At 38.5% G+C, this 22,760-nt stretch overlaps 2 protein-coding genes and 1 long non-coding RNA gene across 3 annotated transcripts; all 3 read right to left on the reverse strand.

Annotated features, from left to right (window-relative positions):
* Window positions 1-630: 630 nt before the first annotated feature.
* Window positions 631-4,210, reverse strand: LOC108959140. The gene is made up of 4 exons (XR_001986666.2): window positions 4,128-4,210; window positions 3,828-3,968; window positions 989-1,162; window positions 631-780 (listed from the first exon to the last, which is right to left on the reverse strand). It is a non-coding gene; the product is annotated as an uncharacterized LOC108959140 (long non-coding RNA).
* A 5,919-nt stretch (window positions 4,211-10,129) lies between these two features.
* LOC104443254 (cytochrome P450 704C1) lies at window positions 10,130-13,593 on the reverse strand. The gene is made up of 6 exons (XM_039311393.1): window positions 13,223-13,593; window positions 12,133-12,348; window positions 11,760-12,050; window positions 11,368-11,688; window positions 10,757-10,960; window positions 10,130-10,459 (listed from the first exon to the last, which is right to left on the reverse strand). The coding sequence occupies exons 1-6, from the start codon at window positions 13,544-13,546 to the stop codon at window positions 10,271-10,273; spliced, it is 1,545 nt and encodes a 514-aa protein (XP_039167327.1). The 5' UTR covers window positions 13,547-13,593; the 3' UTR covers window positions 10,130-10,270.
* Window positions 13,594-18,405: 4,812 nt separating this feature from the next.
* LOC104443256 (cytochrome P450 704C1) lies at window positions 18,406-22,210 on the reverse strand. Its single transcript, XM_018872426.2, has 6 exons — window positions 21,824-22,210; window positions 20,585-20,800; window positions 20,212-20,502; window positions 19,819-20,139; window positions 19,203-19,406; window positions 18,406-18,871 (listed from the first exon to the last, which is right to left on the reverse strand). The coding sequence occupies exons 1-6, from the start codon at window positions 22,124-22,126 to the stop codon at window positions 18,683-18,685; spliced, it is 1,524 nt and encodes a 507-aa protein (XP_018727971.2). The 5' UTR covers window positions 22,127-22,210; the 3' UTR covers window positions 18,406-18,682.
* Between the last annotated feature and the right edge of the window lie 550 nt (window positions 22,211-22,760).

Genomic DNA, 22,760 nt, shown 5'->3' on the forward strand with positions numbered 1-22,760 from the left:
CAATGGTTCAATTCAATTTAATTTTTTTGAAAAATCGAACTGAATTAAACTATTAGAAAAATCTTTTGAACCGAACCGAATGAGAACCGAATTTGGTTCGGTTCGATTTTTTGGTTTTCAGATTTTGGTTTTTTTTTTTTTTTTAATGTTCAATTCAAAATAGTCGAAATTCAATATGTTACTGCACTTCAAGTTTAGAGGATTTTACAATTTAGATCATATACTTCATTCCCTTTTTTAAGTATTGGCCAAATAATGATATCCAATTTAAACAATTGCTTAACATAATCTCTCTTGATGATTCTATAAGAGACAATTCTATTGTTCAATATTCAAATAATTAACCTCAAATCCTTGCTCACAAATCAGGTCGATATAATTTACCACGAGAACTGCAGCATCTCTGAATATGTCAACATGAGAAGTATGAGATCAATATCACAAGTGTGCCAATTGCTGGGTAAATTAGAATTGACAGATAGATGGGCAAAACACATGAAGTACAGAGAGATTCATATGATCCTCATACTCAGTTAGGTACAACCAGTCAAAGGTAAACCAATAGTTAGACAATAACAGCTTTGACTGCTGTAATCTTTAATGTGATTCAAAACAAGATTAAGACCATACCTTGGTAATTGTGGAACCAAGATGGCAGTGGGCACCCACAAGCTTCAGCTCGTTTGGATGTGATTTTACAGCATCAAGAAACCACTGCAGCTTCTCATTCCTAATTCCAAACTTAGAGTTCTTGTTTCCCGTGGCAACATATGGATGGACCTGAATTAAAAAATAAATAAATAAAAAATAAAAAAACCCACAAAATTAGCCTGAGACTTTTTCAGGAGAAGGAAGGAACCAGTGACACACCAGCCATAATTCATATGAAATGCACACAACAAATACTGTAAAAAAAAATGAGCTTGACAGAGAATAGTATGTAAGGTATGAAATGTAAAGGTCTTATGAGTGGAAGAACCAAAACTACCTGAGGATCCACGTCTGGATAATACGAAGTAGGACATTAACCTTCTTGCCAGCTATTCTTGCAGCTGCAACTATGTTCTCCAAGTCAAATTCGCTGTCAACATTGACAAAGACACCTTCTTGTGCTGCTAGAACCAAATCTTCCTAGAGTGTCCCGTTTCCATTAAAAATGCATCTATCATCATTTCCAAAAAACAAATATATAAATTCACTTTGTCATCCAAAAATTGCAAACAAAGTCAAAGCTGGTGCATGTCCTGATTAGCGACCACTGTCATCCAGAAAACAAGAATTAGAATGGTCATAACTAACCCGATGTTCCACCAACCAACAACTTCGTGTAAGCTGTTATCCCATTCAATCATTAAAAGAAGCACAAGCACACGAACTACTTAACATAGACTATCTTGCTAGACTCTGCAATACTCGGCAGTCCTCGACGAGTTCAAATCCTCAGTCAAGAGTCTAAGCCCTCCACACAAGATCATTGGAAATTCAGAACCCATTCGAGCAGCCGCAAAATATTGCCCGATGAACCCCCAACCACAACGTTCGTAACCACATATTGGCTAGACTATACTTAGTCTGAAGCATTCCTCCCACAGAAAAAGTTCCACGATTTACACGTGAGACAAACTTGGGCAAGCTCACTCCCTCATCATCCACGAGCTACAAAGGAGTAAACCCATTTCTAGGACAGCCTGGCCTCCGAGATCACACCCCCCGGGGGAGACAATTAAGAACCAAAAAGCCAAGCCAACCCCAATCAATCATTCGCAATCGTTGGAAAGAGAGAGGGAAAGAAAGAAAAAAGAAAACTTTCTCGCAAAATTGCACAACAAGACATCCGCATTTCGATGCCGATCAAATGGGCATTAAGGGTTCGCGATGCGAGGACGATACCAGGTTTCGCTTCGATAATCAACCGAAACGAACAGCACGCAGGAGCGGAAGGAGCAATCGGCTGTAACTGGGCTCCGAAGCGAATCATGATCGGCCGCCAAGAATCCCTCAATCGGTCGCCGTCCCTGCCGCCGTCGCCGTCGCAGTTGCCGTCGCTGACCAAGACGAGACACGAGAGGAGAGGAGGAGACGGGAGTCGGGAGAGATAAAAACAGTTTGTGGATTTTATTGGTTCGTGGTTCAGTTCGTGGTTCAGTTCGGTTTGGTTGACCGATAAAAACTGAACCAATAAAAAATATTAATTTTTAATGAGAACTGAACCAAAAAAATTGAATTTTTCGATTCGGTTTTCGGTTTGATTCCTGATACCCTTACTCTCAGGTAGCCCTGGAGGCGGTGCCTTCTGTTCTATACGTACAGCGAGGCGATTTGTGTGTATACGAAGGAAATTCAAGCCGAATATTCCGAGACTTTACATTACCTGGGTAAAAACAGTACTTAGTCCCCTTGGTCAAATTGGATATATGCTTGGAAAGAGCAATAATTTCAGCCTTCTATGCCTCCACTGAATTCCCTCTTCAACAGGTAAAACAAAAGAATGCATGGGGAAATCCAGCCGATGCTACGTATGCAGTGGTAAAAGCCATTTTTGCATGAGGTTGCATGCAAGCCAGGAAAAAATGGAATTCGCATGGTTCAACAAATTGAGTACCATACAAGCGTTGCGCCTCAAGAAGATGATCTTGAGTCAGTCTTCTCCTTAAAAGATAAGACTAACTCCAAAATCAGTCTGTGATCTCCAGGCGTTACTTGATACCAGTAACAATGATTAGACTAGTGACAGTATATATATCATCACCCCCATAAACCAAACCCTTGGATATCTAGAGCATCCAATCATCTCCTCATGTTTCAATCTATGTCTTCCCTACCAAGTATGATAAGCCCATCCCATTCAGGAATACTAAGATAACAGCAGCAACGACTGATGTAAATTCTTCCTAAGAAACTTTGGGAAACCTTTGCCAGTATTTCCAGTCAGGCGGGGGAAAAGCTTTTGCTACTCAATTGAGGGGCAAACCCTTTGAAATACAATTCATCATTAGTTGAGATCTCCTAACCAAATTGCCCAAATTAAGACTTTTGCCTCGAGCAATTTGATTGAGAAGCCAATTCCAATCTTTTGTTGACATCCACAGGTTTATCTAACCCAATCTTTTCAACTAAAACCAATCATTCAAACCATAATGGTAGCCTAAACGGATTTGCGCAAATGTCCTCCTCGATTGTGGAAAAATCCAGAGTTCTTCCTTCATCTTACTTTCAAGAAAAATGAAGACATTAATCCAACCAAAGCCAATCATTTGGGAGATGAACTGAGAACATGCAAAGCTAGCCCTACAAAAATGCCATTAATTAGTTCCGCAAAATTTGAGAAGAACCATCAAATTCCCAATGGGTTTGTGTAGCATTCTTAGTCCTAAACAAGTCAGTGGAGAGGTGAGACAATTATCAGGTGATCAACCGTTTCTTGTAATATGATAAGTTTCACCTACCAAACAAGAACACCTTGTTTCTCAAATCTCCCGTGAATGAATATAGTTTCTAGATTTGATATCAAAGCAGGACCTGGCAATGGGAATTCCCCCATAAGAAAGGTCTAAAACAGGATTTGTATTTCGAACCAACATTTCCAATAGATGGTGATGTTGTTTGGACTAAAAGGAGCACCTTCATCTTCACTGTTTTCAGAACTTCACTATTTCAAGAATACCATGTGCAAGATTTTCTAGCCCATTCGCCACGCGCTCTCATCTACATGGATGATATTCTTGGACATGCATCTCGAAGACAGAAAGTTCAACCCACGAGAACACATTGCAGAGGAACTTTCGAAATTTCATCATCAATATCTTTCTCAAAAATAAATTATCTACCTTCGCAGAAGCTGCTACGGACTCATACCAAAGTCATCCAAGCTTGGAAATAAAAGATGCAGCACCTTCCGCCTCTACAAATCCCTTCTCATGGGAAGAGGATTCTCCAAGCAGTTGCACAGCAGCACCTCAAAAATTTAACTGCAACATGTAGCAAGATGGTGGGGTCAATAGGTAAATAGGAAAAATTATAAAAATTAATTGAAAAATATTTAAATTGAGTGGGATCCATTTAATGGTACATTCTTATTTGAATAAAGTATAACAATATGGTGAGAGTGAAATGCTTTGTCCCCTAACCTCCAACTATCGACCAAGTGATCAAATGCTGGAATCGGATGTGATAGATGTCGTGTTCGAATCCCGGTGTCTCACACTTAGGTAACCTTGGAGGTGGTGCCTTCTATTCTATATGTGTGGCGAGGCGATTTGTATGTGTATGTATACGAAGGAAAGTCAAGCCGAAAATTCCGAGACTCCATATTACTTGGCTAAAAATAGTACTTAGTACCCTTGGCCAAATGGCATATGTGCCATGAAAGTGCAAGAATTTCAACCTTCTATGCCTCCACCGAATTCCCTCTTCAATGGGTAAAACAAAAGAATGCACGTCCAGGGGGGAATCCAGCAGATGCTACGAATGCAGTGGTAAAAGCCATTTTTGCAAGAGGTTGCGTGCAAGCCAGGAAAAAATGGAATTCACCTGGTTCAACAAATTGAGTACCAAACAAGCATTGCGCTTCAAGAAGATGGTCTTGAGTTAGGCTTCCCCTTAAAAGATAAGACTAACTCCAAAATCAGTCTGTGATCTCCAGGCCTTACTTGATACCAGTAACAATGATTAGACTAGTGAGAGTATATATATGATCACCCCTATAACCCAAACCCTTAGATATCTAGGGCACCCAAGCATCTCCTCATATTCCAATCTATGTCTTCCCTACCAAGTATGATAAGCCCATCCCACTCAGGAATACTAATGCGGCAGCAGCAGCAACTAATGTAAATTCTTCCTGAGAAACTTCGGGAAAACTATGCCCAATATTTCCAATCAGCTGGGCAAAAAGCTTTTGCTACTCAATTGAGGGGCAAATCATTTGAAATACAATTCGTCATTGGTTGAGATCACCTAACCGAATTGCCCAGATTAAGATTATAGCATCGAGCAGTTCGATTGAAAAGCCAATTCCAACCTTTCGTTGACATCTACATGTTTACCTAGCCTAATCCTCTCATCTAAAACCAATCATTCAAGCCATAATGGTAGCCTAAACAGATTTGCGCAAATGCTTTCTTCCATTATGGAAAAATCTAGAGTTCTACCTTCATCTTACTTTCAAGAAAAATGAAAAGACATTAATTCGACCAACACCAATCATTTGAGGTATGAATCTAGAACATGCAACGCTAGCCCTACAGGAATGCCATGAATTACTTCCGCAAAATTTGATAAGAACCATGGGTTTGTGTAATCAATTATAAAGCGCTCAACCATTTCTTGTATGATGATAAGTTTCATCTACCAAACAAGAACACCTTGTTTCTCAAATCTCCCATGAATGAAAATAGTTTCTAGATTTGATATCAAAGCAAGACTTGGCAAGGGGAATTCCCCCAGAAGAAAGGTTTACAACAGGATTTGTATTCCGAACCAACATTTCCAATGGATGGTGATGTTGTTTGGACTTAAAAGGAGCACCTTCATCTTCAATGTTTTCGGAACCTTCACTGTTTCAAGAAGGCTATGTGCAAGATTTTCCAGTCCATTGACCACACCCTCTCATCTACATGGATGATATTCTTGGGCATGCATCTCGAAGATGGAAAGTTCAAGCCATGAGAAGACATTGCAGAGGAACTTTCGAAATTTCCTAATCAATATCTTCCTCAAACGCAAATTATCTACCTTTGCAGAAGCTGCTATCTAAGTAGCACCGACATGCGACACGGACACGCAACACGACACGACACGACACATCAATACGTCATTTCTTAAAAAATAGAGAATTCCGACACATTAGAACACATTGTATATTAAATGAATATTTTTATTTTTAATTAATTTGATTCAAAATCATAAATAATTAATTAATTAAAAAAGAGCATACATTGAATTTACACTAATAATATTAATAAATCAATTCATTGAAAATTCAAAAAACATATTCATAGTTAATGTGTATCTATGTTTGAAAACATGTTTATGACTTTAACAAAAGTTATTGACGAAACTAATGATTAATAAGAAATTAGAATCAATTTATTTAAATAAATCCATGATCTTCTACAAATGACCAAAAGTTATCATTATTCAAAATTCAGTATTTTTATTTTTCAAAAATATTTTTTAATCTCATTTATTTACTTTTACGTTTAAGAAAAAAGTCCCCACACCCCCAACTCCTTTCTTTCCCTCGTCCGTTTCCCTCCACCCCCAAATTTATTACACTTCTATTTTCCTCCTCCACCACCTAAGAGTGATAGATAGGCTATTACTTCCCCTCCCCCCAAAATTAAAAGTCACGCCATCAAATCCCCTTTTTTTATTATTATTTTTGAGTTTTCTTATAAAAAAATCCTCCTCCTCCTCCTCGCCGCTCGCCACACGACCCTCTTCATCTCCTCTTCCTCTTGATCCTTCTCCTCCTCCTCGCCACATGACCGCCTTCCTCTCCTCTTTTGTCTCTCGTCGTCTCTTGCCATCGCGAGCTCGTCGTCGCTCATAGCCTCGTCTCTGCCCCCTCGCCCTCACCTCCACCCTCCATCTTCTGGACACGCATGTCAAAACGTGTTTGATCATGTGTCGAAAAATCCGACACGCGTTGACCGCGTGTCCGATCGTGTCCAAGCGTGTCAACATGTCCAACACACTCCGACACATGTCAAACATGACACGGAAGCACCAGCAACATGTATGTGCTTCATAGTTGCTACCTAAGTAGCACCGACATGCAACATAGCACGTCGACACGTCATTTCTCAAAAATAGAGAATTTCGACACGTTGAGACACATTATATATTAATTGAATATTTTTATTTTTAATTAATTTGATTCAAATTCATAAATAAATAATTATTTTAAAAGAGTCTACAATGAATTTACACTAATAATATTAATAAATCAATTCATTGAAAATTCGAAAAATATATTCATAGTTAATGTGTATCTATGTTTGGAAACATGTTTTTAACTTTAAAAAAGTTATTGACGAAACTAATGATTAGTAAGAAATTAAAATAAATTTATTTAAATAAATTCATGATCTTCTACAAATGACCAAAATTTATCATTATCCAGAATTCAGTACTTTTATTTTTCAAAATTATTTTTTAATCTCATTTATTTATTTTTCCATTTAAGAAAAAATCCCCACACCCCCAACTCCTTTCTTTCCCTCGTCCGTTTCCCTCCTCCCCCAAATTTATTACACTTTTATTTCCCTCCCCACCACCTGAAAATGATAGATAGGTCGTTACTTCCCCTCCCCTGAAAAATTAAAAGTCACGCCATCAGATCCCCTTTTTTTATTATTTTTGAGTTTTCTTATCAAAAACCCTAGCCAGCCCTCCTTTTCCTCCTCCTCCTCGTCGCTTGCCGCACGACCCCCTTCCCTCTCCTCTTCCTCTCGATCCTTCTCCTTCTCCTCCTCGCCGCACGACCCCCTTCCTCTCCTCTTCCTCTTGATCCTTCTCCTCCTCCTCGCCTCACAACTGCCTTCCTCTCCTCTTCTGTCTCTTGCCGTCTCTCGCAATCGCAGGCTCGCCGTCACTCGCAACCTCGTCTCTGCTCCCTCACCCTTGCCTCCACCCTCCATCTTCTAGACACACGTGTCAAAACGTGTTTGACCACATATCGGAAAATCCTACACGCGTTGACTGCGTGTCCGACCGTGTCAACATGTCGGACACGACACGGAAGCACGGGAAATGTGTCCGTGCTTCATAGGCTACTACGGACTCATACCAAAGCCATCCAGGTTTGGAAAGAAAAGCTGCTGCACCTTCGCCTCTACAAATCCCTTCTTATTGGAAGAGGATTCTCCATAGTTGCACAGTAGCACCTTAAAAATTTAACTGCAACATGTAGCAAACTGGTGGGGTCAATAGGTAAATAGGAAAAGTTATAAAAACTAATTGAAAAATATTTAAATTGAGTGGGGTCCATTTAATGGCACATTCTTATTTGAATAAAGTATAACAATAAAGGAATAATTATATGAGTAAAATAAAGCAGGAAGCATAGAATATATACTTCATGATTTAATAACAATTCAAATAATTTGGTTTTGTTTGGTTCGTTAGAATTGCTCCGAGGAATAAGCTATGTCCTTTAATTAAGGTTAAGAAACGTTCCCCATGTAGTTTAAACTGTATGACGATTAAAGCCAAATTTCCTCCGCATTTCCTTTTCATTTCACCCTAAGTTTGTGAGTTATAAAAATATTTTTCTAATTGGCTGATAATGGTCTATCGATATAAGCCCAACACATTTATTTCTAATTAGAGATTAGATATGTGATTTCTCAATTACTCGCATTAACAAGTATGCCATTACCACATTTATATCAGAATTGGTGATAATATTAAATTACGATTAATTGGAAAATCTTGTCATTGGGATCTGTCAATTTGATAATGTTAAACTTACGCTATTTAAGTTAAATTGTGGAATTAGTTAACATTTTCAATTTCTATTTAAATAATAATAACCAAAATGACAATAATAGTAATACTAACAATAATATTTGTAAAGACATAATATACAAATATATGTATATGTATAGTGAAAAGCTGAAGCTATTATATTGGTCAAGTGTCGAGGGATGACTCCTTTAGATTTGGAGAAAATTGCAACTTCATTAGAAAGATAAATTGAAAACAAAATAATTACTCCTTTCAAACAGACGCATTCCATAAGAAAATAATGGCTAGATTCATTTTTTTTGTGAGATCCAATGAAAGTCCTATTTCTCATATCTCGACATGTGTATTAATACAATTTCAATAATCTAAGAGCACGCTCGACGCAAATGCTCTCGTAATATTCAAACAACTTGGAAAAAAAAGGACGAAGGTACTTAAACGATGTCCGATCAACTCCTCACACCTTATATTGTTTAGTTTGGAGATATCGGGATTTCTGTAAGAATGAATAAGCTTTGCGAACAGCTGTCTTTTCAAGTTCATATTTGGAAATGATACTAAGGGGAACTTTTGATATTACACCCAATACTAAATGCAATTCAAAAAACATCTTAATCAGCTTTTAAAATAATTGGAAATGGACTCACAAAATCTCACAAATTATTCATTATAAAGACAAGCATGAGTGATTCCATGGTTCTGGCGAGGTATTGTCACTCCATATTTCTTTCATCTAAGTAGGAATGATTCAATTAGAGACGTATTGTCACTTCATGTTCTTTCATTTTCTCTTCTAAGCATGTTTGACATTTGGATTAGTGACGCAGTTATTTCCTTCGATCCATTTAAAAGAAGTTAAGGGTGCATTTATTTTGCAGAAAACTCAAGATTTGAAAAAAAAAAAAAAAAAAAAAATTTGAAGCTTGAAAAACATTTTTTGAAAAATAATTAATTATATTACTTAGAAAAATTAGTTAATGGAAAGCTTTTTCATTATCGATAACAATTTATATTTAACTATCTTTGTGGATGATGAAAATCTATTTCTTTGATTAATTTTTTCTAAGTGATACAAACGATTGTCTTTTGAAAATATTTTTCAAATTTAGATTTTTTCATAAAACAAAAGCACCTATATGAACCTTCTAGCACTTTTTTTCAGGAGAGCATCTGCTTTTTATAAAATTATTAGTTTCTTTGCATTATTTGCTGTCTTGGTCATTTCATATTCTGTTTGTATTGGCAGCTCAACTTGCCAAGTAAAGTCATCTCTTTCTTTGGATCTGTTTCTTTGCATTATTTGCTGTCTTGGTCATTTCATATTCAGTTTGTATTGGCAGCTCAACTTGCCAAGTAAAATCATGTGTTTCACCTGAAAAATCAGTTTAGTTATTCATTGTGAAACACCATCTAAAGCACAGTGTTCACCACGAATTATCGACGAATTTTACCGATCAACACTTCCTTGAAGTGCTTGCGCCTTCCCTTCAACTTCAAAGTCATCATGCCATCTCCAAGCAAGCACATATTAATAAGAATCCTCTGAATTCTTCAAACTTAACTGGGAGAAATTTAGAGATGGAAGATCCGCAAGGTCTTTACAAATACGAATCGAATATAAGTCTGGAGATTACTTTGCCTCTTGAATAAATTGCTTTCATGGACAAGCGTTGTCACAGAGAAAGAAGACCGCAGAACTGCAGTGGAACAAAAGGTCTGCGTTCTTTGATAATAGTTTTCCTTTTTTTGTTTGGGTTTCCACTTCATTAACATATTCAGCATTAACAGATTGGTGAACTTAACTCTCGTATCTGCGGGTGACGGAAACATGGAGACCTCCATCGATGTGAAGAGTGATCATCGTTCTGTAGTCGACAGGTTTCTCGTCATCGGCCAATTTGAACGTAAAACAGCTCAGCAACACGGCGGAGAATATCTTCATCTGCCAATAAGCGAATTCTTTACCGAGACAAATCCTTGGGCCAGCCTGCCAAGCAACAATAGACGCTAAGATAAACAAAATTTAAGGGCTACAAAAGAACTGGGTTGCTACTTGCCATAGGTCAATATTCAAATAGTGTGTTTCCTTGATCTAAGAGAACTTGAATGTAGGTGTTCCAATTGAAATGAACGGGATGATGCACGTAATCTTGTTCCCGTCCAGATTACTTAACTCTGGCAATACACCAAGTTACCAAAATAAAGGTCAATCTGAAGGTGCATGCAGCGAATGAAGGTCCAGCCCAGGTCAACGCCAATAAATTTAAGTGCATTCTTTTCTGACCTGAAAGGCTGTAAACTTGAAAGGGCTTTCGGGCTGGAATACTCCATTCGAATCTAGCCATCTCTCTGGACGAAAATCTTCCGCATCATCGCCCCATATGAATTTCATCCTGCCCATCGCATACGGCTGAAAGGATACCGATTCTCCTTTCCTTACACTGAACCCATCTGGGAAAACATCATCAGAGGAGCAGATTTTGATGTCCTGATTGAGCAACAATTTCAAAATTTACTGGAAAATCCGACAGATAGGTCTAAATTGAAAAGCGAATTGACAGCAACCATAATGGAGTTAAAGAATAAGATCACAAGAGCTTAAGAAAAGAACTCTAACTGATTATCTTTGTTATCATTTTCTATGTGAAAAAACAAGGCGTTTGAATTCATTTTGTGCAAGCTAAGATGAGGGAAGGGTTGAGGCTTGATCATGGGTCTACTTCCCGAAGAAAAGTGGCCTTTACCTAGTGGGCCAACCCTTAAAAGTTCAAAGCTAACGTGACTAAGAGAATCAAATAACTCAATAATGCAAACTTATATATCTTTTACGAATAAATTTAGGATCACAAGCTTTCCATGGACTGTGCAGAAAAAAAAAATCGAGATATTCCTCACAACTGGAACTGCAGGATAGAGCCGGAGAGTTTCTGTTATCGTTGCATGGAGGTAGTGCATCTTTTCTAGAGCCTCTTCCCCCATACTCGCAGCAAAACTGGCAAAGTCTGAAATCTCTTTGACATTGCTCATTTGTTTCACTTCTCGTGCAACCTTCTCTTGTATCGTTGGATGTTTGCAGAGCATGTAGATGAACCAGGAAAGCGTGGCTGCAGTTGTGTCTTTGCCAGCAATAATGAAGTTGAGTATTATATCCCGCAAGTATGTCTGATCAGTCTCTGTCACTTGGAGAAACCTCGACAATATGTCTTCTTTCTTCATCTGCAAGATTTAGGCAACCTTTCATCAGGATATTTCCATTAAAAATTGGAGCCAGAGGATTCTTAACTTACAGAAGGATCATCTGTCGAATTGTGCATTTGCTCAATCTTCCTCTTAATGAGCTTATACACAAAATTGTCAATTATCCTGATGTTTTTCTTCAGCGCTGCTTCTGATCCAATATTCAGAAATTTCTTAATTTTCCAGGAGATGTCAACATATCGCCGTAGGGTGATTGCACTTGCATCATCAAAAGCACGACTGAATTCAGCGCCCTCTTCATTTGTTCCACACATGCTATCCAGTTCGACTCCAAATGCAACTTTAAATATGGAATCCAGAGTTGACTTCATAAATAAATCCTGCATAAAGGATCTGGTTATATATATGCTGAAGATATTACAGCAAGATTAGCTAAGTCATATCTGATAATGCAAAATTTACCTGCATGTCTACAATTTGGTTAGTACTTGCTGCTTCAGACAATATGTTTGCTAATTTAGCAGCATTTCTTTGGAAGACCACACTGCTGAAGTCTCTCAACACTTTTGTGGAGAACTCATAGCTTGAGACTTTCCTCTGTTGGCGCCACTTATCGCCATCGACTGCGAAAATTCCATCCCCTAATAGATCCTTTAGAAGGCTGTAGTTGTACCGTCCCTGCGCACAGTTTTAACTTTTAAGTCACATCATGCAATCCTCAAACTTGGGCTTCTGCACAGAAATCTCCATGAATAACCAGCTATTTATCATCCGTCTCTCTCACGGCTCATTTTAATAGCCAGAAATGATATCCAGGAATACTTCACCTTGTTATTACAATTCCAGATTTTATTTTATTTTTGTCATACAATTCCAGATTTAAAAGCATAACTGTTAAGTAGATTTCTTGCGTGAATGAAATCAACAAAATCTTGGAACCCCATTAACCAGTGTAAACTCATATTCTTCAAACTAGCAAATTGAACACTAATTGACTGTCTAGTTTCTGCTTGGCTAACGTCACTGGTATTAGCTAACAAACAACAACCCCAACTATCTACCTGTCCAACATGCCACAAACATCGGTGGTGCCGACATTTCACCGTGGCCACCGGCTCTAAAGGGGACCTGCCAGCCCACCCCGTTAAAAGAACTAAATCGGCCACGCTGCCATGCAAAAAATAGGACCACCAGCATCGCGAATGGACAACCGGTCACTGGCCCATCAACACTGAATGGGAAGAATCGATGAATTGATGTCGTTTTAGTTGTAAACATGTTCCAGTTATTATCAAATATTTGCAATGCACGCCTCTCCGTATTTTTGAAGAGATGTGATAGAATATTTAAATATAAAATCATGCCTTGAATCTAATCATTTAAGTTTTTAGAACATTTGATTCAAGTTTTTAGAATATTTGACGGTCAAAAACATCGTATGATATCAGAGGCGAAAATCCTGAATTCAAGACATACATGTTCATTGACGCACGCACTTTGACAATAGTCACCACTTCATAAAATCCATGATCAACCCTGAACCCCAACGTACCTTCCCGTAATTCTTAAAGTTGGTCTTGAGCATGTACTCCACGTTGGCCGGGTCAGAGGTGTAGACCTCACTCCAGAAAGGGCCGAGCAACCTGTAGGTTCCGTGCTTGCCCGCGAGGTCAGTCATGTAGTGGTGCAAGCGGCCGAAGTTCAGGAGCTGGTTCAAGGCCGTCCCGGCAACGGGGTGGTACTTCTTGGCCGCCGCGGCCGCCATCCTGCTCCGGTGACGCTTCCATGTCTTGGCGAAGAGATGGACGAAAGCCAGAGCCAAGAACAGAGCTAAAGCTGTGGAGAAGGTCGGGTGGGAGACGAAATCCGGGGCCATGTTTGGAGGAGGAAGTGATCGCGGTCGCTGGTCAGCGGGATTCGTGACTTTCTTACAGGCTGGTTCTTGTCTCGTTTTGTTTGTCCACACGAGGGTGCATGGGAATCCATGTCGCGAGATAAGAAGTCATTGTCATGACGCAAAGATTTAAGGCACGCCTTGACAGTGAGAGAATATGAGGTGACGGCGGCTCTCCTAACAACCATAGGATTATTCGAGCTCGGCTGAAATACAAAGTGACGATGCCTCGCGACAACCGTGAATCCCTCGCGCTGGTCTTTATCATGGATATTCTAAAGTTGAGGGATTTGCTCGTGCTCAGTGACGACACCTCCTAAGAACCATCGAATCACTCATGCTTTTTGAAGTTGCGAGATTATGTGAGACCATTTCTGATTATTTTAAAAGCTAGCTAAATTGTAATATGAAGGTGTAATATGTGCGCGCACGCGTGTGTATATATATTTTGATCAAACACTCGCGTATATATTTATATAATACAAGGGTTATAGAAGAACCCTATTAAAAATCCCAAACTGGTACATCTTTAACAAATTTATCTCAAATTGGTACACTTCCAACAAATTTATCCTTTATTAGTTTTCATTAAATTTTACAGTTAAATTACTAAATTAGATGATAAATGACAGTTGACTAGTGTACTAGTTTGAGATTTTACTCTTCATTGTCACAGTTATATCCGTTTCAAAGTTTTTGTGATATTAATCAAATTTAACAAAAGATATATTTGTCATAAATATTTCAATTTAAGGTTTTTGGCTGTCAAAAAATAAATTTGAGAGTAAAATTATTACAAGTGTATCAGTTTGAAATTTTTCGTGATATTAACCTATATATGCACACACGCAAGCATGGCGCACTCACACATATTATTTCTTTACAATTATTATTGTTAGTATTACTACTATTGTTATTTTGGTTATTATTGTTTAAATAGAAATTGAAGATTTAAAGTCATTCTGAAATTTAATTTAAGTAGCGTAACTTTAACATCACCAAATTGAACACTCCCGATGACAAGGTTTTCCAATTAATCCTAATTTAGAATTATCACCAATTTTGATATAAACGCGGTAATGACATATTGCTTAATACAAGTAATCAAGAAATCACATATCTAATCTCTAATTAGAAATAAATGTATTAGGGCTTATATCGATAAAATATTGGCAGCTAATTAGAAAAATATTTTTATAACTCACAGTTTAGGATGAAATGAAAAGGAAAGGGGAGAAAATATGGATTTAATCATCATGTAGTTTAAACTATACGGGGAATGTTTTTCCAACTTTAAAGGACGTAGATTATTCCTCGGAGGAATTCTAATGAACCAAACAAAATCAAAGTTTTTGAATAGTTATGAAATCATGGAGTATATTCTATGCTTATACATGCTCTATCTTGCTCATTTAATTATTCCATTATTCTTATACTTTATTCAAATAACAATGTACCATTAAATTGACCCCACTCAATTTAAATATTTTTCAATCAATTTTTATGACTTTTGCTATTTAACTATTGACCCCACTATTTTGCTACATTTTGGAGTTAAATTTTTGAAGTGCTGCTGCGCAACTGTTTGGAGAATCCTCTTCCCATGAGAAGGGATTTGTAGAGGCGGAAGGTGCTGCAGCTTTTCTTCCAAACCTAGATGATTTTGGTTTGAGTCTGTATCCATGGCGGTAGATTCTTTTTGAGCAGCTTCTGCAAAGGACTAAGATAGTTGACCATGCAAAGGAATTGCTGGGTTTGCTTTTGAGAAAGATATTTTGATTAGGAAATTTGTGCTCTCGTGGCTTAAACTTTTTGTCTCCAAGATCCATGTAGATGAGAGCACCGAGGAGAATAGGTGGGAAAAATCTTGCGCATGACCCTCTTGAAATAGTGAAGGTTTTGAAAACATGGAAGATGAAGGTTCTCCTCCTAAATCCAAGCAACATCACCACCCATGGAAAATGTTGGATCAGAATAGAAAATCCTATTTTAGGCCTTTTTTTCTTTGTGAATACCGAATTGCCAAAATCCTACTTTGATATCTTATATAGGAACTATTTTGGTTTATGGGATACTTGAGAACAAATGTGTTCTTGTTTGGAAGGGGAAACTAATCATCCTACGAGTGATAATCGATAGCAAGTTTAGACTCTCCTATGGCTTGTTTGGTACAAAAAATGCTTCACAAATCCATTGGGCAATTTCAAGGTTCTCGTCAAATTTTGCGGAAGTAATTCATCACATTCTAGTAGGGCTGGCTTTTCATGTTCTAGATTCATCCCCTAAATGATTAGCCTTGGCTGGATTAATGCCTTCATTTTTTCCAAGCCGAAGTAAGAACTCTAGATTCTTCCATAATGGATTAGGACAATTGTGTGAATCTATTCAAGCTATTGTTATGGTTGCAAAGTGTTGGGGAGAACCGGGGATACCAATTCACCACAAGCCAAACATAATCTAGAATCAATTTCTCTCCTAAAACTAACCCGACCAAAATTAACTTAGCCCCAACAACAACCAGCTAATATAATCTCGGAATAAGCAATATAACACCAAATTGATAAGAAAATAAAGTCAACAATAACACCAAAGATTTAATGTGAAAACCCAATGTGGGAAAATTCACAAACTGTCCAAAAACTTTTACTAATCACTAAGAATAGTAGGATACACAAAGTAATTTTTTGTAATCACACACTAGCGACTTCACATAAGCATTACAAGCTTATTTATTCACCACAAAGGTGTGTAAAACATAAATAATATTAGAAAATTCTAACTGCAATTGAGGAATTCAAAGGCAGTTATTGACGAACAAAAACTATCAACTCATAGCCATCGGTTTCAGGGACAACATATTAAAATTTGAGCCGATCCTAACAATGTTTGACTTTCAAATAGGGACCACAAAGTCGTAGTCCTCTTTATTCTTCTTTCTCCTCTGTTTTTTTGGTGGTCTCGGACGAGGGGGCTCACCTTTTTGCTCATCTCTCCTCTGGTCTCCTGCACGAAGCAGACACTCACCTTTTCTTTTTGGTCTTTTCTTTTCTTTTGACTTTTCTTTTGTTTTGTTTTATGTTAGCTGGGCTCCACAAGAGGTGGACCCCCAGCCAACACAATAATTGGTTCTCGTTGAGGGGACTGGCCTAGGTGAACCTGTAGACGAAAGGTTGGAATTGGCTTTTCAATCGAATTCCTTGAGGCAAAAGTCTTAATTTGGGCTGGTCATGGGATTTCAACTAATGGTGAATTGTATTTCAAAGAGTTTGCTCCTCAATCGAGTAGCCAAAGCTTTCCCCCAAGCTGACTGGAAATACTAGGCACGATTTTCCCATAGTTTTTCAAGAAGAATTTATGTTAATTGCTGTTACTCCAGCGGCTCTGAATACTGCCAAGGGATGGGCTTATCATACTTGGTAAGGAAGATATAGATTGAAACATGAAGAGATGCTTGATGCTCTAGGTATCAAGGGTTTGGATTATCACAAAAAAAAAAAAAAATCCAAAACTAGTATATTTATGATAATTTACCTAAAATTAATTTTTTGAAAAAAATTCAATATTAATACATTTGTGATAAATTTACTTTATATTAATTTCCGTTAAATTAGATATTACGAAAAACTTTAAACCGGTATGCTTGTGATGAATAGCGGATAAAACCCAAATTAGTACACTCATCAATTGTCAATTGTCGTCCAACTCATCAATTTTATGGTAAAATTTAATAGAAAGTAATAAAATATGAATTTGTCAAGGTTTACAGGTTTGTAGTAATTAGTTTGCAATAAATTTATCAAAAATGTAGCAATTTGATATTTTTCTTATTATTAATCCTCTGGAATATATGGGGGTAATCATAAAAATCTTATCACTGGATTAATTGTTGTTGCTGGTATCAAGTAAAGCCGGGAGAGCAGAGACTAATTTTGGAGTTAGTCTTATCTTCTAAGGAGAAGACTAACTCAAGATTATCTTCTTAAAGCGTGACACTCGTTGGTACTCAATTTGTTGAATCATACGTGTTCCATTTTTCCATGGCTTGCATGTAACCTCTTGCAAATTGGCCTTTCCCACCGCATATGTAGCATCTGCTGGACTTCCCCCTTGACATATCCAATGAAGCGGAATTTCGGTGGAGGCATACAAGGCTGAAATTATTGCTATTTCCAGGCATTCATGCCATTTGGCCAAGGGGACTAAGTATTATTTTTACCCAAATGATATAGAATCTCGAAATATTCAGCTTTGACTTTCCTTCGTATGTACACTAGCCGCCCCACCGCACTTACAGAACGGGGGACACGGCCTCCATGGTTACTTGAGTGTAATCTATCACATCCATCACTCAGTCAATATTTATTTTTCAAAAAATAATTAATTATATCACTTAAAAAAATTAGTTTCTTTATTATGGACGACATTTTATATCTAACCAGCTTCATTGATAATGAAAATCTTTTTTCTTTCACTAATTATTTTAAAAGATATAAACAATCGATTTTTGAAAAATATTTTTTAAATTTAGAGTTTTTGGTGACAAAAGCACCTAAATAAACGTTCTAGCATGTTTTCCATCTGCTTTTTTATAACAGTAGTAGTTTCTTTGCCTCTTTTGCTCTCTTGAACACATTTCATATTCTGATTGTATTGGCAGCTCAACTTGCCAAGGAAAGTCGTGCTTCACCTGAAAAATCAAGGAAGTTAATTCATTGTGAAACACCATCTGAAGCATAGTGTTCACACGTGTTACCGACGAATTTTACCAATCAAACCTTCCGTGAAGAGCTTGCGCCTTCCCTGCAACTTCGAAGTCATCATGCCATCTTCAAGCAAGCACATATCAGTAAGAATCCTCAGAATCCTTCAAACTTAACTGGGAGAAATTTAGAGATGGAAGGCCCACAACGTCTTTGCAAATACGAATCAGATATAAGCCTGGAGATCATTTCACCTCTTCAATAGATTGCTTTCATGGACAAGCATTGTCACAAAGAAAGAAGACTGCAGAACTGTAGTGGAATAAAAGGTCTGCATTCTTTGATGGTAGTCTTCATTTTCTGTTTGGGTTCTCACTACTACTTCATTATCATATACAGCATTAACAGATTGGTGATCTTAACTCTCATATCTGCGGGTGATGGAAACAGGGAGACCTCCATCAATGTGAAGATTGATCATCGTTCTGTAGTTGACAGGTTTCTTTGCATCAGCCAATTTGAACGTAAAACAGCTCAGCAGCACGGCGGAGAATATCTTCATCTGCCTATAAGCAAATTCTTTACCGAGACAAATCCTTGGTCCAGCCTGCTAAGCAACAATAGACGCTAAGATAAACAAAACTTAAGGAGAGGGGGGGGGGGGGAGGAGGAGAAAAGAAAAGAACTGTGTTGCTACTTGCTAAAGTCAATATTCGAATAGTCTGTTTCCTTGATCTGAGAGAACTTGAATGTAGGTGTTCATATTGAGATGAAGAACGGGAGAAGAAGTGAATGAGATGATGCAAGTAATCTTGTTCCTATCCAGATTACTTAATTCTGGCAATACTCCAGTATAAAGGTCCAACTGAAGGCACGTGCAGTGAATGAAGGTCCAACCCAGGTTAATGCCAATGAATTTAAGTGCATTTTTTTCTGACCTGAAAGGCTGTAAACTTGAAAGGGCTTTCGGGCTGGAACACTCCATTTGAATCCAGCCATCTCTCTGGACGAAAATCTTCTGCATCATCACCCCATATGAATTTCATCCTGCCCATTGCATACGGCTGAAAGGATACCATGTCTCCTTCCCTCACATTGAACCCATCTGGGAAAACATCATCAGAAAAGCAGATTTTCGCGTCCTGATTGAACAATAATTTCAAAATTTATTGGAAAAGCCAACAGATATGTCTAAATTGAAAAGTGAATTGATAGCAACTTTAATAAAATTAAAGAATAAGATCACAAGAGCTTAAGAAAAGAATTCTAACTGATCATCTTTGTTATCATTTTCTATGTGAAAAAAGAAGGGGTTTGAACGCATTTTGTGCAAGCTAAGATGAGGGAAGGGTTGAGGCCTGAGCGTGGGTCTACTTCCTGAAGAAAAATGGCCTTTACCTAGTAGGCCAACCCTTAAAAGTTCAAAGCTAATGTAACTAACCACTGAGAATCAAATAACTCAATAAGGCAAACTTATATATCTTTTATGAATAAATTTAGGATCACAAGCTTTCCATGGACTGTGCAGATAGAAAAAATCGAGATATTCCTCACCACTGGAAGTGCAGGATAGAGCCGGAGAGTTTCTGTTATCGTTGCATGGAGGTAGTGCATCTTTTCTAGAGCCTCTTCACCCATACTAGCAGCACAACTGGAAAAATCTGAAATCTCTTTGACATTGCTCATTTGTTTCACTTCTCGTGCAACCTTCTCTTGTATCGTTGGATGTTTGCAGAGCATGTAAATGAACCAGGAAAGCGTGGCTGCAGTTGTGTCTTTGCCAGCAATAATGAAGTTGAGTATTATATCCCGCAAGTATGTCTGGTCAGTCTCGGTCACTTGGAGAAACCTCGACAATATGTCTTCTTTCTTCATCTGCAAGATTCATGCAACATTCTGTCATGATATTTCCATGAAAATATTGGAGCCAGAGGATTGTTAACTTACCGAAGTATTGTCTGTCGAGTTGTGCATTTGCTCAATCTTCCTCCTAATGAGCTTATACACAAAATTGTCAATTATTCTGACGTTTTTCTTCAGTGCTGCTTCTGATCCAATATTCAGAAATTTCTTAATCTTCCAGGAGACATCAACATATCGCCACAGGGTCATTGCACTTGCATCATCAAAAGCCCGACTGAATTCAGCGCCCTCTTCACTTGTTCCACACATGCTATCCAGTTCGACTCCAAATGCAACTTTAAAAATGGAATCCAGAGTTGACTTCATAAATAAATCCTGAATAGAACATCTGGTTATATATATGATGAAGAAACTACAGCAAGATTAGCCAAGTCATATCTGATAATGCAAAATTTACCTGTATATCTACAATTTGGTTGGCACTTGCTGCTTCAGACAAAATATTTGCCAATTTAGCAGCATTTCTTTGGAAAACTACACTGCTAAAGTCTCTCAACACTTTCGTGGAAAACTCATAGCTTGAAACTTTCCTCTGTTGGCGCCACTTATCACCATCGACTGCGAAAATTCCGTCCCCTAATAGATCCTTTAGAATGGTGTAGTTGTGCCATCCCTGCACATGGTTGTCATATCACGCAATCCTCAGACTTAGGCTTCTGCACTATATCTCTATGAATAACCAAATCTTTAGCATCCAACTTTCCCACAGCTGATTTAATATCCAGAATTGATATCAAGAAACACTTTCACCTTGTTATGACAATTCCAGTTTTAAAAGCATAACTATTAAGTGGATTTCTCGGGTGAATGAAATCCACAATTTTTTAGAAACCCATTAACCAGTGCGATCTCATATTCTTTTCAACTAGTAAATTTAACACTAATTGACTATCTGGCTTCTGCTTGGCTAACACCACTGCTATTAGCTAACAAACAGCAATCACAATTAGAAAGCTGCCCAGCATGCCACAGACTTCAGTCAGGCACCACCGACATCTCACCATGGCTACCAGCTCTGAAGGGAATCTGCCCGCCCACCCCATTAGAAGAACTAAACCACCCACGCTGCCATGCAAAAAATAATAACTCAACTTTGTAACACCAACAGCACTGTAAATGGATAACCAGTCACTGGCCCATCAACCACGAATGGCAAGAATTGATGAATTGATGTCGCTTTTTAGTATAAAAAACACGTTTGAGACATTACCAAATAATCAAAATGCATTTCCGTCCGTATTATCGAAAAGATGCAACCAAAATCCCATTTGCGGGAAATTAATTACTAGAATTAAGATTCAACCCTTATCGACGACTCAAAATCAATACGTGCAGTTCAGCGCGGCCACATAGCAGATACATATCGAGACAAATCGAAACTCTGAAATGGGTACGAGACCGTGAACATATCTCCCATCTTTCCCCCTAAAATCCAAGCCACACATGTTCATCGACGCGGGCACTTTGCCTATGGACACCTAGTCGTCTGGATCGACAGATGCAGAGCACAATATTTCAGACCGAGTGAACTTGCTTCCCCCAAGGAAAAAAGAGCCCCAAACGCACTCACTCATAAACCCAAACAGTTCATGGGCACTTCGCAAAATCCATCATCAACCCCCGAACCCCAACGCACCTTGCCGTAATTCTCGAAGTTGGTCTTGAGCATGTGCTCCACGTTGGCCGGGTCGGAGGTGTAGACCTCGCTCCTGAGAGGGCCGAGCAAGCGGTAGGTCCGGTGCCGGCCCGCGAGGTCGGTCATGTAGTGGTGCAGGCGGCCGAAGTTCAGGAGCTGGTTCAGGACGGTCCCGGCAACGGGGTGGTACTTCCTGCTCCGGCGACGCTCCCATGTCTTGGCGAAGAGACGGGCCAAGGCCAGAGCCAGGACCAGAGCCGAAGCCGTGAAGAAGATTGGGTCGGAGACGAAACCCGGGGCCATGTTCGGAGCGGGTCAGTCGCGAGGGCGGCGGAGCGATCGTGGTCAGCGGGATTCGCACTACCTGACAGGCTGGTTTTTCTCGTTTTATTTGGTTGGGGACACGTCGGACGAGCGCGCACGACAGCTGTCGTGCTTAGACGAGGAGTCAGTATCGGGACGCGAAAAGCCATGTGCTTCGCTTCGGCAGGCGAGAGCTTAATCGGAGAAGCGAGAGGAGCTCGGTGCTTGTGGTTGGTCGGTCGGCCTGAAATCTGTTCAAAAGATTGCGACGTTTATCCTAACCGTCAAACATAACATTAATTACATGTGCTTGCAAGGTGCGCTGTTAGACTGGACGCATTGACATCTCGAAGCTGAACAGTGATTTCACAGTTACTACGAGGTGCGAGGAGTTTAATCGATTATCGTTGAAGGGCCGCGACACTCTCTTTCGCAATTTGTTAATTTATTCTTTAATTATACCGACTTAATTTAAGATATTTTGATGATTTATCAATTTAGTCTTTCTGAACAAATTTGACATAGCGGCCTAATTAGCGTTAGCTGATTTTTAACACATAGTTAATATTGATGTGGACAAATTTTGGTAACTTTTAAAGTTATGAATTTTTTTTTTCTTTTTTTTTCCCAACCT

The sequence above is a fragment of the Eucalyptus grandis genome, chromosome 4 (genome assembly GCF_016545825.1).
Source record: "Eucalyptus grandis isolate ANBG69807.140 chromosome 4, ASM1654582v1, whole genome shotgun sequence".
Classification (NCBI taxonomy): Eukaryota; Viridiplantae; Streptophyta; class Magnoliopsida; order Myrtales; family Myrtaceae; genus Eucalyptus; species Eucalyptus grandis.

Excerpts from the sequence above, each read along its gene's own strand:
- LOC104443254 (XM_039311393.1), bottom strand. The coding sequence starts at position 13,546 with ATGGCCCCGGATTTCGTCTCCCACCCGACCTTCTCCACAGCTTTAGCT. Across the intron at positions 12,349-13,222 it reads ACTTTAAGAATTACGGGAAG|GGACGGTACAACTACAGCCT; the intron begins GTACGTTGGGGT and ends AACTGTGCGCAG. Across the intron at positions 10,961-11,367 it reads TCTATCCTGCAGTTCCAGTT|GACATCAAAATCTGCTCCTC; the intron begins GTGAGGAATATC and ends TTGCTCAATCAG.
- LOC104443256 (XM_018872426.2), bottom strand. The coding sequence starts at position 22,126 with ATGGCCCCGGGTTTCGTCTCCGACCCAATCTTCTTCACGGCTTCGGCT. Across the intron at positions 20,801-21,823 it reads ACTTCGAGAATTACGGCAAG|GGATGGCACAACTACACCAT; the intron begins GTGCGTTGGGGT and ends AACCATGTGCAG. Across the intron at positions 19,407-19,818 it reads TCTATCCTGCACTTCCAGTG|GACGCGAAAATCTGCTTTTC; the intron begins GTGAGGAATATC and ends TTGTTCAATCAG.